General features: G+C 41.1%; 1 protein-coding gene across 1 annotated transcript; it reads left to right on the forward strand.

The window, feature by feature from the left end:
• Positions 1–1,439: 1,439 nt before the first annotated feature.
• Positions 1,440–15,059, forward strand: LOC113026372 (rhombotin-1-like). Its single transcript, XM_026175074.1, has 5 exons — positions 1,440–1,844; positions 3,353–3,566; positions 7,225–7,350; positions 7,689–7,797; positions 14,361–15,059. Exons 1-4 carry the CDS (start codon positions 1,823–1,825, stop codon positions 7,792–7,794), a joined length of 468 nt encoding a protein of 155 aa, XP_026030859.1. The 5' UTR covers positions 1,440–1,822; the 3' UTR covers positions 7,795–7,797; positions 14,361–15,059.
• The last annotated feature ends 660 nt before the right edge of the window (positions 15,060–15,719 follow it).

Consider the following 15,719-nt stretch of genomic DNA (forward strand, 5'->3'; position numbering starts at 1 on the left):
CATTTAATTAACAGCATCTGGCCACAACATATTCTCTTCATTTTTAATGACTCCTTGCTTACGATATCACTATTATACTCGAGGAATCAGAAGGTTATAGCAGCCAGTCTGCTGACAAATGCATTGATACATTAGTATGATAGCCTGGATAGGATCTGAGCACTTTATTTCATTAATGTTACCATGTGTATCATATGTATGCGCCACAGAACATTTGTCTGCATGCAGCGGCTCTATTCCCCACCAGTTTGAGAACCACTGCTTATCACCTATTAACAACCTGTGGTAATAGGTTTGCCAATTAGGTCATTGTGACCTTTAGCTGATGTATATTTTTATGGTTTTTGCTTAATATTTCCACATTGGGCTGCACTACCAATTTCATTGTCAGTTTGAGCTAATTTCTAGAGCTTAGATTTCCTTAAAAAATCGGCATGTAGCTTTAGGTGAGCCTACTCAAGCCCTAAACTCTTTAGTAGACACACCTTTGTTTTAATGTTTTTATGTCATACATGCTGATCATAGTCTCACGGGGACCCAAAGTATGATCATTACTTTTCTGGCATGGTCTATGCTTTTTGTGTTCTATTAACTTCTTAATTTTCCCACAAGGTCTTGCTGTATGTAATTGCTCTATTATGAAGCTTTCAGCTACTTTATTGCTCTTTTATAGGTTCCAATTTCCTGTCATATTCATGGAAGACTGAAGGTATAGACAAGCTTTTTTATGTGATCTATATTGGCATCGCCCCCACTAACCTACAATCTCTAAAGCATTACTAAAAATCTCCAGAAGAAATGATGTTGGGCTTTTAGCAGTTTAATCATGTTTTTATTCCATATTTCCCTGTTCAAGGCCATCTAAAATGATGTATTCATTTCGAAACCCGGAGTCAACGCATTAGGGTATCTTTTTAAGTATTTCCTGATTATGGCATCTGGAGATTTAATCACCTGTGTGGCTATTTCGTTTTGAAAACTGTATTACAGATACCTTTCATGGTATCTGTAATACAGTATAGTCTTAGTCCGAGCTAATCTATTACCTTTAAAAAACACCCCAAGTACATTAATAAAGGATGAACACGTTGAACAGGCGCGCGCCTGTGCACGTTCGCGCACAAAAAAGGCTCTGCATCTGTCGTGCTGAAAAGCCACAGCTTTGACTACAGGGCGCCCTGGAGATAATTGGTGTCCTTGGAGTTGAATAAGCTCATTTTAAAACACCTCAGGCCCGGGCTGTCCTGGTGTGTGACTGTGTATTGAATAATTGATTTGGAGAGGGAGGGGGCGGTTACTATCAGATCTGAACATAATGACTTTATATAATTAGCACGCAGCGTTAAAAAAACATTTGACTCTGGGAGTTTTTTGCAGTGTGAGAGAGAGACAGAGAGAGGGGAGAGAGAGAGAGAGAGAGAGAGAGAGAGGAGGGGGGAGGCTCGTTGTGTGCAGGAGGGCTCATTTGAGGGGAACAGCCGCAGCCTGTGCAGATAGAGAAATACTTACGCACTGACATCAGCCAAGATAATGCTAAGCCACTGTTGATTTGGGGACATCTCTACTGCAGGGCAAGGTGATACTCCGAGAAGCTGTTTTCATCCATCCACGGGCTATTTTTACGCGCGAGGGAAAAGAGAGCGACTCCGCGGCTGTTTCTCTCGGCTCTCTCTTCGGGGACTATGAAGAGCGGAGCTGAAGTTTGAGCGACTCTAGGTTCAAACAGCGCGTCCAGGCCTCAGTGTTTGTTACCGCTCTTCCACGCAGGAGAGTAAAGGCTGGTATTTCTCCCACTGTTGGATTATTGCCGTTTACCTAAAGGATGGTGCTGGACAAGGAGGAGAGTGAGTACACGTTCCCTTGCTTAAACTGGTACTCAGTACTTCCACTTTAATGGGCACACCTGTGCAACACAATGCAACCCCAAGCAACTATTTTACCACATCAGGTCGATTTTGATGATGTTGACAGAATCATAAAGGCTTTAAACCAATAACATGCTTCAGGTTACTTATATATAAACGGAAACAACACATCTCCTACAATGTCATAAAACTAGAAATAGAGATAAATGTCCCACAGACTTCCCTAATGAAGTATATATATATATATATATATATATTCTTGGATGTTCGTTGTCTCATCCTGGACTGTGGACTGTGGTCTCATCCTGGACTGTGGTGCTGACACTCACCAGTCCCCGGCCCCCTTCCTTCCGCTTAGCGTACAGCCTCAGGGTGCTGGATTTGGGGTGAAACCCTCCATGCATGGTAAGGAGCTTTCTTGTCTTTATGTCAGTGGCTTCTATCTCCTCCTTTGGCCAGCCTATTACCCCAGCAGGGTACCTGATCACGGGCAGGGCGTACGTGTTGATGGCCCGGATCTTGTTCTTACCATTCAGCTGACTCCTCAGGACTTGCCTGACCCTCTGCTGGGGTCTATCACACCAGGCAAGACCCCAGGTGCAGGCTGTGTAAAGATGCCCCAGAGACAATCCAGCACATAACAGCAGGGTGCAAGATGCTAGCAGGCAAGGCATACATGGAACGCCATAACCAAGTGGCCGGCATAGTGTACAGGAACATCTGTGCCAAGTATAACCTGGAAGTCCTGAGGTCAAAATGGGAGATGCCCCCAAGGGTGGTGGAGAATGACCGAGCTAAGATCCTGTGGGACTTCCAGATACAGACGGCCAAAATGGTGGTGGCTAACCAACCGGACATAGTGGTGGTAGACAAACAGAAGAAGACGGCCGTAGTGATCGATGTAGCAGTTCCGAATGACAGCAATATCAGGAAGAAGGAACACAAGAAGCTGGAGAAATACCAAGGGCTCAGAGAAGAGCTCGAGAGGATGTGGAGGGTGAAGGTAACGGTGGTCCCCGTGGTAATCGGAGCACTAGGTGCGGTGACTCCCAAGCTAGGCGAGTGGCTCCAGCAGATCCCGGGAACAACATCGGAGATCTCTGTCCAGAAGAGCGCAGTCCTGGGAACAGCTAAGATACTGCGCAGGACCCTCAAGCTCCCAGGCCTCTGGTAGAGGACCCGAGCTTGAAGGATAAACCGCCGGGTGTTTTATATATATATATATATATATATATATATATATATATATATATATATATATATATATATATATATATATATATATATATGCTTGCTCTATTATACTCTATTATATTGTTAATGTGCAACAATTAAAAAAATAGATTGCAGAAAAAGCCCTTATTGACATTCACTCTTTGTGTCTCATTCCTGACAGAAAACTAACACTGAATCTCCTCTGTCTGTCTCTGTGTCTGTCTCTGTGTCTGTCTCTGTGTCTGTCTGTTTCTTGGCCTTTTTCCTGCCAGGTGTGTCTCTTGTGTCCCTCCAGTCCAGAGAAAAGCCGAGGGGCTGCGCCGGCTGTAATGGGAAGATACGGGACCGCTTCATGCTTCAGGCGTTAGACAGATACTGGCATGAGGACTGTCTGAAGTGTGCCTGCTGTGACTGCCGCTTGGGCCGGCTGGGCTCCACACTCTACACCCGGGCCAACCTCATCCTTTGCCGCAGAGACTACCTGAGGTACGGCTCCCATATGTGAAATGTGAGCGTTTTTCTTAGAGAATGGTACTACGATATCAAAGTGAAGCAAGTGGCCCTCACAGGCAATCAAGTGTCCACAATCGCCAACACGTCAGTAAATAAATTAAATCTGTCCAAGCATCATTTGACAGTGTTTGGATGTGGTGTGCTTGAGAGGGAATGTTTTGAGTCACCATATTTTGACTCTGCGTTACAGTCTTGTGGAAAAATACTTGTTTGTTTTTCCCTGTGAAAGGGTTTATCCTGCAGGGTGACAGGGTTAACGGTTACATTATCCAAACATGGACTAGTTTTGAGGTTTATGGGTTCAAGAGCACAAATAAGAACATCAGCTGTCTGCAGTAAACTTGCACAGACATAAGCATCTTGTATGCAGCATAAGAAAGAAAAGGCAGAACAGTGAAGCTTGCACTTTGTAAATGTTTCCGTTGTCTCTTATAGTTCTTAACATGGGCTTTGATAATGGTTAATTTCGTCCTAAGAAGACATGTAGCTGGAGACATCAGTCTTTAAAGGGTGATATTAGCTGTGATTATGCTGTGGATATGAAGTTTTATCAAGTTTGTGTTGGTACTTCAGTAGAATGAACAGTTGATGCTTTTCAATTTCAATACACTTTTATTTAGATAGTGCCAAATCACAAACAACTCAATTTTTGTTATAAGTTAAAGACCCTTCAATGATAGAGAGAAAACCTCAACAATCAGACAACTCCCTATGAGTAAGCACTTGGCGACAGTGGGAAAGGAAAACTCCCTTTTAACAGGAAGAAACCTCTGGCAGAACCAGCTCAGGGAGGGTCGGCCATCTGCTGTGACTGGGCAGGGGTGAGGGGAGGGAGAGAAGAAAAAAAGAGAAGAGAAAAAGAGAATCAAAGAATAATAATAACTAATGATTTTATAAACTCATACAAAGTGGATAGTTTCATCAAGGAGCAGCACCACAGACTGCAGGTGTGAAAAATGAAGCCAAAGCAGGTGTTCATCTGGACTGAAAGCACTACATCCAGATGAACAGAATCAACTTTTTGGGATTATCTTACATGGATGACTAAGCATGCATCAAGACATGACACTGCTTAATTTTTTCCTCAATAAAAATTTTCCTAGTGAGTTCATGGTTTGATACGCTTGCCTTAAGTTCCCTTTATGTTCCCATGTTATTAATTTACCAAGTTCTTGCCCCAATTAGAGTAAAACTGACTATAAAGCAGGATCTCCTTCAGGGTTTGGCCACCTCATGATTACGGTGCACGGCCATCTGTACAATATCTGAAGTTATTCTGCACCTTTTGTGACTATGATTTGGTCCAGGATGACTATACAGGTAAGTATGTTTCAATGTACTTGGGGTTTAAATAGATTTCTACCTTAGCCTTTTTAAAACCATCAACCTTTTCTAAACAAACCTTGTCTGCATCAACGGGCTCCACTCAGAGTTATATGCCTCTGCTTTTTCTTGCCTAGAAATAATGATATCTGGTGTCAGGTCAGCAAGAGAACTCCTGATATCGCAGCCACATTGCTGAACTCATGTGTTAGTCTCATGTACAATCCAGCTGGATTTGGTTGGAGCTAAGTCGCTCATTAGCTGCACTGCACTTAGGAGACCAAAACCCCTTTTGACAGTTAAATTGGCTAGATTGCCTCCTGTTTTCCTCATCATTGCAAGGGTGCAGACCAAAGGCCTTTGAAGAGTGGGATTAAAACCATGTGATTTCTTTTAATTGGACCATTTGTAGAGAATTAGCATTGAGCTTCGTAGCCTCGTTAAGGAGCAGGAAAAAAACCCACCAGGTGCCTGACTCGAGCTCGTTAGATCAGAACATTCTGTTAATTAGGTCTCACTTTTGTTCTCACGTTGGTCACTCATTTGATGACGTTTTCCATTTGTAATCCAGGGCTGCTCAGTGCTTTTCTCCCTTATTACATGGATGACCTTTTTCCATAAGGGTTCCTCCAAAGCCCCCTTTTTCTATTTGGCCTCTAATGGAATATGGAAATCAGCAGCAGCCACTTGTCTTCGTGTGTGCCAGGCTCTTGGGGAGTTATTTGGTCATTCTGTTAGAGGTGAATAAGCGGTGAGGCCATCTGCAGCTGGCCAGCACAAAGCATTTATAGCAACACAGTTTGTTCTCAGGTGGTCTGAGGACAAGGTTCAAAAGTTGCCAGATAAATTTGGGGTTTCAGAAGAGAGTAATAAATTGACTTTCTTCTTAAAGCAACTGACATTTCATATAAATCGTGACATTTTCATATCAGTTAATCTCTATTTTGCTGCTCTCTATCAGCAGTAATGCATTAGTGATAGAGCTCATATCCAGTTTATGAAAACTCTCACATTTGATATTCTGAACGCTCACATATGTGAAGAAAAAAGATTAGTGCAGAAATAACAGATGTTTGAAGAGAATAGATGGAAAGTTGTAACCCTACCTTCACGCAGTGTTGGCAGAGCAACACTGTTAAAACAATGGAGTGTACTGACTTTTTTCCAGGCTTGCTAACTGTAGTGCTATACCTCTAACCTCTTAACATGCCTCAGATTGTTGCCGACCTATGTAGGGTTAGGGACATAGTTTAGGTTCTGAATTTATGGGACATTTACCAAATGAAAAACATTTAAGAGAAAAACTGTAATGTCAGAACATATCAGACGTTGTTGGAGACATTTTATAGTATAATCAGCTGTTGATGAGCTAACCAGATTTTAAAAATGAACCTTTAATGCTGAACTATTGTAAATAAATGGAGGAAATGGAGAAAGAACATATCATAGGCTAAGAGGTATTCAGTGTATTGCTAATACTGATCACTGATCACAGCAGATATCTGTCCAACCCGGATGCTGGAGGTGTCTTCCGAATAAAAGAGTTTTTCCTTCCCACTATCACCAAGTGCTGCTAATAGGGGGTCGTGTGACTGTTGGGGTTTTCATGCAATTTTTACTACGCAACATAAAGAGCTTTGAGGTGATTATTTGTTGTGATATAGCTAAAACTGATTTTAACTGACTTACTGGAGTTTGTGTGATGCATTACAAACCCTGTGGTTTTCTCATTATCTGTCCACATGGGGTGTCTGGACTAATTTTGGCAACAAAGCTGAAACAATTAATCATACATGCCATTTGACAAGTAAAAACATGAAACGTTTTCTGCAGAAATTCAAGCTTTTCTTGCCTTTCGCTCACATTCCAGCTTTTTGACTGTTGAGTCTGCAGATTGGTTGATAATAAACTTAATGGTTAGTTGCAGCCATAGCTTAATGACACAGCTCCAGATCTTATTATGAGAAGCTCATACTATCATCTCCTCATAATTACTACTAGAGGCGCGATTTGAATGGTTTTTCACACTTGGCTGCACTTATATGTATATAATGTGGGCTCTGCATTAGGGGGAGTGGAAACAGCCATCAATAATCAGGAAACGCAGTGCGGTTCACCGCTATAAATCAGTAATTGAAGTGATTATTTGCGAACGGTGCTCGAGCATCATCTGTGATGCTCTCTGGGACACACAGGCTACCTTTTGTCCTCTAGTTCAGTGTTTTTTTTCCTTCTGCAGCTCCTGGCTGAAATGTATCTGTGTTTGTCCAGATTACAGGCCTGTTTGTTGCCCTCTCTCCCTCTGCAGGCTCTTTGGGGTGACGGGGAACTGTGCAGCCTGCAGTAAGCTGATCCCTGCCTTTGAGATGGTGATGAGAGCCAGAGACAACGTCTACCATTTAGACTGCTTTGCCTGTCAGCTCTGCCGCCAGAGGTAAGATTAGGGTAGCAATTAGCCAGGGAGATCAAATTCAGTTGACTTATCTCGGAGATGTACTGGTGAGCTCACTGGTCATTAAGAGCATATTAGCAGTGCACCGTAATCACAATGCAATGAAATCCCCTTCACTTGAAAAACTTCAAGGGGTTAAAGACTTTGTATATCACTCAGACAGTTAATCAGGCAGCAGTCATGCAAGATTAAATTTCTAAGCATCATTGCTACAGATGTATGCTGAAAATATGCCTGAAATGCTCCTCTGGGACCTCATCATTCACTTCGGCTGTAGCAAGAACCAAGACCCAGTTCCATATTTTGATTTCTCTCTGCAGATTTTGCGTGGGAGACAAGTTTTTCCTCAAGAACAACATGATCCTGTGCCAGCTGGACTATGAGGGGGGCCATCTTAATGGCAGCACCGAGAGGCAGCCTCAGTAAGAGGTAATATTCTGATGACGGTGAATTACAGCTCCAGACACACGGTCTGACAGTTTGAACTAAACCATGCACTTAAATAATAGGAAGGTATACAAGTGAGCGCCCAGGATCATCCCAAATATGTCCACATGCAGACACGAGAGTCCCTAACAAGACGTTGCGAATTTAAAATTCCTGCAGAGAAAAGTTTAGTGTGTTTTCCACATTATGTGACATTCAGGCATAAATGTGGGAATCTCTTAGCCACATATTAATCAGACTGAATATTTTACAGACTTTGCACAAGGTTTTACCGCTTGACAGGCATCTTAAGCATCTGCATTTTAGACCTGAACTTTTCCAGTACTTAACAGACATGTGAAAATTTGGACCTCACTTTAACCTCACTTAAACATGCAAGCCTCCCCATATTAAGTCTTTGTGTGGTTAGATTGCGCTGATTTAAATAGTAAATAGTAAATGGATTGCTTCTTATGCACTGATCGGGCATAACGTTATGACCACCTGCCTAATATTGTGCTGGACCTGTCAAGGCCGTAAAGGTGTGCTGTGGTATCTGGCACCATGACGCTAGCACAGAGCCTTTAAGTCCTGTAAGTTGCAAGCAGACTTGTTTGTCCGGCACGTCCCACAGATGCACATGGACACCAGCATCCACGTGATGTTGCTTTGTGATCCAGTTTTTATACTCAGGTGCCCATTGTTAGTGCTTTCAGTGGAGGACAGGGGTCTCTTTGGATATGACTGTGGCTATCCCATACATAACAAACTGTGATGCACTGTGTATTCTGACACCTTTCTACCAGCAGCATTAACCTTTTCAGCAGTTTGAGCCACAGTTGCTTGTCTGTTTGATCGGCCCACACGTGCAGCCTTCAATCCTCCTATGTATCAGTGTGCTTTGGCCTCCCGTGTCCCTGTTGCTAGTTTACCACTGTTTCTTCCTTGGAACACCTTTGATAGATACTGACCACTACAGGCTGAGAACACCCCACAAGAGCTGCAGTTTTGGAGATGCTCTGAACCAGTCACATAGCCATCACAATCTGAAGCTTGTCTAACTTGCTCAAATTGTTACTCTTGCCCATTTTTCCTGCTTCTAACACATCAGCTTTGAGGAGAAAATGTTCACTTGCTCTCTAATATATATCCCGCCCACTAACTGGTGCCATGATGGAGAGATACTCAGTGCTATTCACTTCACCTGTCTGTGGTCATAATGTTATGCCTGATTGGTGTATAGGGCTTTTCTACTCTACTTGAACACTCAGAGTGCTTTGTACTATATGTCTCATTCAACCTGGCATGCAGACTGAAACAGGTCTTAAAAAATGGTCTGAAATTCATTTGTGAAACCAGCTTTGGTAGCACCTGTCCTATCTAAATGAATGGTGGGAGAGCCGTAACTTTTATTTCAGCTGTTACCATCTTGTAGTGAAGCAACAGTCAAATGTGATTTGAAACAAACCTAAATTTCAACCCTTTGGTGTGTTTGCCTCAAAAAATCATTTTCAACCCCAATATTTAAATTTGCTATGCATGCATGTTACTTGGCTTTATAGATGGCTCAATCAAAAATCAATCCTTATGATCAACATCTCTGGCTGCAGTAATACTTAATACTGATCTACTGTGTGAATATGTCAGTGTAACATCTGACATAGGGAGGCCGGTATCTTTGCAGTAATACATTTCTTCTGTATATTTCCGTTCAGAAAAATTGTAATTGTGTGAAATTTCAGAATTTCCTTTCAAGATTATTTTGCAAACATTCTGGCCCAAGTAAATCTCCAAAAAGTTAATTCTGTTCATCTGGACGTGGCGTTTTGTGGGAGAAACGTTTCGTCACTCATCCAAGTGACTTCTTCAGTCTCAGCTGACTGCAGGTTTCATCTTATAAACAGTACATTTGCATAATGACTGAAACCAGCCCAGTGAAGGAACAATGGGCTGGGAGGTCAGTTCCTTAATCTTACGTGAAAAGGGAAAGACCATCTGTGAATCGAGGAGGGGGCCTAAGGGTACATCTTTCGCCATCATACAATGCTGTGATTGCAGCCATTCCCTAACTGTCTGTGAACGGTACTCATGGCCATTGATCAGTGGGCTTTGATCAGTGGGTTTTGGTCAGTGGTTGTTGATCAATGGTCATGAGAATTTGTATAATTAAGATTAAGGAACTGACCTCCCAGCCCATTGTTCCTTCACTGGGCTGGTTTCAGTCATTATGCAAATGTACTGTTTATAAGATGAAACCTGCAGTCAGCTGAGACTGAAGAAGTCACTTGGATGAGTGACGAAACGTTTCTCCCACAAAACGCTACGTCCAGATGAACAGAATCCACTTTTTGGACACTGACTATCCACTATATCAAAGTATAAATCAGTATAGGCATGTAAAGCTTTAGTGTGGTTCTGAGTACGGCTTTTTCTTTGAAGTAACTGATTAATAATTCTCTGCTTGATATTGGTCCCCAAAGGATATCTTCTTGGCTACTTTAGGAAGATTAATATGTTTGCTTTTATGAAATTTATCAGTAGTAAAACTAAGGGAGTGCGCTGTGCTTAAAGAAATATGAGCTTCCAGATCACTTTTTGTGATTCACACAGAATTAATTAGTACAGTGTGTACTTTGCAATGTGCTAAGCAAGGCTCAAGGGTCTTAAGCAAAGCGAAAATGTTTATTCCAGCCATTAAAACGCTGGATAAAGCTTCCAACATTGCAAGTATTTCTCCCTCACTGTCAGATATACTGTCCAGTGCTGTAATAATGGGAGCGTTACAATGGGACAACATATTCATTGTGGTTGGAGATGTTCTCTGCACTGCAACCCTGTAACTCCACTTAAACTCGTGTATTCTTGCTTGTTATTAGAGAGAATTTAAGCTTTACATACATGACAAAATGACCCATCGCTGCTGTTCTGGTTCTAGTCGTGGGGGGACTGAAGCCTATCCCAACTACAATAGGACGAGAGGCGGGGTACACACTGTACAGGTTGTCAGTCTTCGCACCCACATCTACACCTATGGGCAATTTAGAATCACCAATTAACCTAACATGTCTTTGGACTGTGGGAGGAAGCCGGAGTACCCGGAAAGAACCCATACAAACACGGGGAACTCCACACAGAAAGACTCCAGCCAGATGGTGGGGTCAAGTCAAGACCTTCTTGCTGTGAGGCAACAGTTCTAAACACCGTGCTGCCAGAGAATAATCATAATAATTCTGTCCTTATCTGTAGAACTCTTTATAAAGTTGTTAACTGTAGTCACATAAATCCTGTGGAACTACATCCTGGGCTCTGCCTTTTGTAAACCCCTAGATGGGCATGTGAGCGGTGTTGGGCTATGAGTGCAAAGGGTTTGAGGAAAGCTGAAAGCAGGCAATCCACAAATATGAAGTTTTCAAGGTCAGAAACATTCCCAAAAGCCACCAGCGGCCCAACATATCATTATGATACTAATTGTACTACTACAGCAGTAAAATACACACCATCGCCCTGCACGATTGGACACTGGAAGCTGAGAGTTACTTGTGAATGATTTCTGATCTTCCAGTTAATGTTGAAAAATCTTGCAGATATCATTTGTTTTCAAAAAAGAAACATCTTTATGTATTCAGGGACATAAACACCAGAGTATTCAAGGTTTTAGGCAAGTATATTGTTAACTCAGGTTAAAAATGAGGTAACTTTATTACAAATGCAGACAGATGTTTGTCATATGCTGCATGTTTTGCTTGGAGCTCTCTAAAATGGGAGTCTACTTTAGATATGTGGCCCCAACCCTGTAATTTTGATAAAATGGATACAGTGAAAGCTTTTTGGCTTCGTAAGGTTGTAACTCTTTATAAATGTTCTCTCGAGATCCAAGTAGCTTTGTTGATGTAGGATGTTTTTTTTTTTATCTTTTTCCTTTTTGAGTTTTCATGAATGTGACCACTGGACGACTGCACATGTGTGTTTTTCCACCTTCAAGCAGCTGATTAACATGTAGATTAAAAAAAGCATAAAAATAATAATAAAAAAAAACACTACAAAGAACATTTTATTGTGAAAAATAATAAAGATAAAAACATGTTTGTGTTCCACTGAACACAAACTTGGAAATAAAATTGTGCTTTGTTGTGAGAAAACAACCTTTGGTGAAAGTAAAGCAGAAGTAAATAAAGTATAGAGAGCAGGTAAATTCATCTACACTCCAGTTGGGAGAATTAAATATTAATTATTCTCCTGAGTTTTTTAAAACAAGTGTTAAAGTTTTTAGGTTACATTTCTGTGAGTTGCTTTCAGTGCAGTGCAGTTGTTGTTATAGTTACTGAACAGCACACGTTGCTCAGAACATTATTTGAAATACAAATTTTATGTAAAAACACAAACTTCTGTGGCTTCTGTGAGCAAATAAAGGATTGCATTCATCATAGAACTGCAGCATGTTTTTGTTTATGGCTATGGAAAAAACAGTGCACTGATCTCTGACCATCAGAGGCCTTTAATACAAAGCAGGATTTCATCTTATCTGGGTAACCCTCGGTTATCTGCACTAAAAAGTTCACTTCTTAATAGGGTACTGGGTGGGTACTGGGACTGAGGTCGCGTTCTAGATTACAGATCAGCAGCTATGAAATCCCTGCCTACAAAACAATCATAGCATCACTATTCCTGGAGGATCCCTCTGACCTCTGAGCACAGATAGAAGGTTTTCATTAGCATCTAATGTCTTCGTGTTTCCCTGTTGATCAGTAAGAAATATAAATTCTTATCTTTTCAAGTTGGCAACAAACAATTTTTTTTTTTTTTTCATGGATAGATGATCCTAGTCTCGGTGACCAAAATGCTTAAAGTGCAAACGCACATCCAAACAGCACTTTTAAAGCTAGACTGCTGCACACTGCTTTTCCTCTCGTACCACTCATGTTGTTGACAGTAGTATGAGACAGTCAGCATTATCAATACAACCTCTTCATATTTTTCTCACAATTTGTAAAATTAGCTACTTTGTTGCCAGTGCACTTATCCATAATTATAACATAAACTCTTTCATGTGAGCGTCCAAGGGGAACCCTTGGCTAATTTAATGAGTTAATAGCCTACTTCGTGTGACCGCTTATCCAATTTTCTAGGAGGTGTCTTCCTGTTAAAAGGGAGTTTTTCCTTCCCACTGTCACCAAGTGCTTATTCATAGGGGGGACATCTGGTTGTTGAGGTTTTCTCTGTATTATTGTGGGGTCTTTACTGTATAATATAAAATTGACTATTGTGATATGAATTGAATTGAATTGAATTGAATTGAATTGAATTGAATTGAATTGAAGATAAAAGCATAAAAACCTGTGTAGGTTTAAAAAGCCTTAAGGGAGAGAAAATGGCAAAATAAAATGAGTCTATTTTTTAATTTGAATGCATAGAGGCAATTAATCTCAGGTCAGCAGGCAGCCTGTTCCAAAGAACAGAACAACTGGAAGCATCTTCAGAATACTTTGATGTGATTCTAGGAACATTTAAAAGTTCTCCACCTGATGACCTGAGAGGTCTGACTGGGTTGTAAACAGTGAACAAGTGAGAGCTGTACCAGGGGGACAGACCATTGAGACCTGTGTGAACTAATAGTAGGATTTAAAAGGAAATTCTATGTTGGGACTGAAACTCTGTGAATCATTGTTGAGCTTCAGCTCACTGATGACTTTAGCGTTACCATTTCTGTGGATCTAAATCCTGATTGGTACTTATCACAAACACTTCAAGTTGAATTCTCCATTTAGTTGTTTGCAAAGTATGTTTTCAAATATTCTGCTGAGGAAAGAAAGATTAGAAATAGGTCTGTAATTATGAATTACCAATTACTAAGTCATTTTTCTTGAGCGGCAGTGTGATTACAGCACATTTGTGAGAAATATGGAAAGTGCAGGTCTGCAGAGAGCTGCTGATAATATTTACTAAAGGATTTGTAAAACAGTGATATACTGATTTGAATAGTTTGGTGTGAATGGGTTCAAGTAAAGAGGTGCAAGCTTTTAACTGATGAATCATTTCTTCGAGATCTTAGAAGTCTAAAAAGCAGCAGGGAAACAAAACAGGAAAAGGGCAGGCTGAACAGTCAAAGACAGGTGAAAGATAACAAGGGCAGGGGAAACAGACGCAAAGGATGGAAAAGAAAGATGAAGTGAAGCCACAAGAAAAGCAATTACCAAAATAAAACAGGAAGTGGAAAGACAGAAGACAAGAAAACTAATACAGGCAAATCAAACAGGTAGGACGACACTGTAATAAATAAAAGAGAATTAAACGCTTATGAGGCCAAAACTATCATCGGCAGCAACAGCTTTGTTAAACTTTCATATTCGTGTTCATTATGAGAGCTGAGCATGAAATAAATTATGTATTTAGCATGTTTTTACCTGTTGAAAGTACCCTTGTAGCCCACAGTGTATTGTTCATAATACAAAACCATTGTTTTGCTATTACACTGCAGTTACTGGATACATGAAGCTGATGATATTGTTTCTTGTGAAGCCCCCAGACCCCACTCTGACATATTTGATGTTTTCCATCTCTCTCTGCAGATCAGAGAAAGGACCACTGTGAGCCAGCTGGACTACGAAACTCACAGCAGCACACACCTCATCAGCTTCTTGTTTCAGACTGAACTGTATGGAAAAAAAGAAAAAAAAAGAAAAAAAACATTGATTGAACACATTTCCAGCAGCCCAACTTTGAACTCTTTATTCCAGAGCTGCGTGACTATTTCCCTTAAAGCTGACAGTTCTGATCAGATGGACTTGAGATCGACTGGGGAGTGAAAACGGGGTAGTGAAACTATCAGAAGATATTTTCCAGAGGACCTAATGTGGACGGTGAACAGAAAAAGAGTGAACTAGTGTTTGCAAATAATTCATAGTCTACTTCACCAAATGTGAAACACTAGATGGATGGAAAGAAGTCAGCCAGGCCACACATAGCACCAACCAAGTCATCCATCAAAGAAAAATACAAAGTTCCCTCTGATTGTCAGATCGCTCTGGCAGTCACTGAAGTGTCTTTTGTGGTGAACCCCACCCAGCTGGCTCGAAGGAAGCCCCGAAACAAACGGAAATTTTAGCAAAGATTGTTTGGCTCTGTTCAGCAACTGAGGAGTACCAGCTCCATCTCCCCGCCTCTCCTCTCTGAAGCCTCGAATGGGACTTCGAGCCCACTCTAGTTTTGTTCTCATTCTGCTCGCAAGCTGTTGTTTTCTTGACTAATTAAACTGGATTTGAATTTCACTTTGTGTGCTCATGGTTTTTTGTTTTTTTGTATGTACTGAGATTGCCAGTAATGGGTGGGAAAAGACATGTCGCCAGAGGGAATTAACAGTCTAAATATTCCCTTCAAATGTACAAAAGTAATAACTTGTCTCGTAAAAAAAATCGAATACAAAATCAAATGTGCTTCCTTCAGACGATGAATATGCAAATGGTTCATTTTCCAAGACGGCATAAAACATGTGCACAGCATTTTCCTGCTTCAGTAAAATCTGAGCATCCCGCTCATATCAGACAGGAATTGGGAAAAAAAATCACACTCTTATGTCCAAGGGTTGAACTCAGATTTAGAAAAAACATTTACTGTTCAGTGGCCTGCCCCACAACTTCACTCTTACTGCTCTTACGGCAACATTTAAGGCCAGAAACAGTCCCTGTTTTCAGAGATAAAAACATTTAAAGCCTTCTGTACACCTGCTCTCTACCAAGTCCATGTTAAGGGTTAGTCCGCATGCATGGTGCAGTTGATTTAGCAGGGAACTTTAGGATTCACTTAGTTAGGTTTTTACCATGGGATACCTCTAACAAATACACTTTCTAAATTTCTCCCTACTGCATCTTTAAGGAGCAGAAAAGCAGGGAGAGACGAAGGAGACAACAAAAGGTATGTGTGAGTGGGAC

This window comes from Astatotilapia calliptera, chromosome 7 (assembly GCF_900246225.1).
Source record: "Astatotilapia calliptera chromosome 7, fAstCal1.2, whole genome shotgun sequence".
Taxonomy (NCBI): Eukaryota; Metazoa; Chordata; class Actinopteri; order Cichliformes; family Cichlidae; genus Astatotilapia; species Astatotilapia calliptera.

What these genes read in the sequence shown, in the direction of transcription:
- LOC113026372 (XM_026175074.1), top strand. Translation starts at nt 1,823, where the DNA reads ATGGTGCTGGACAAGGAGGAGA. An exon ending in GGTGCTGGACAAGGAGGAGA is followed by an intron (nt 1,845 to 3,352) that starts GTGAGTACACGT and finishes TTTTCCTGCCAG; the next exon opens with GTGTGTCTCTTGTGTCCCTC. An exon ending in TGCCGCAGAGACTACCTGAG is followed by an intron (nt 3,567 to 7,224) that starts GTACGGCTCCCA and finishes CTCCCTCTGCAG; the next exon opens with GCTCTTTGGGGTGACGGGGA.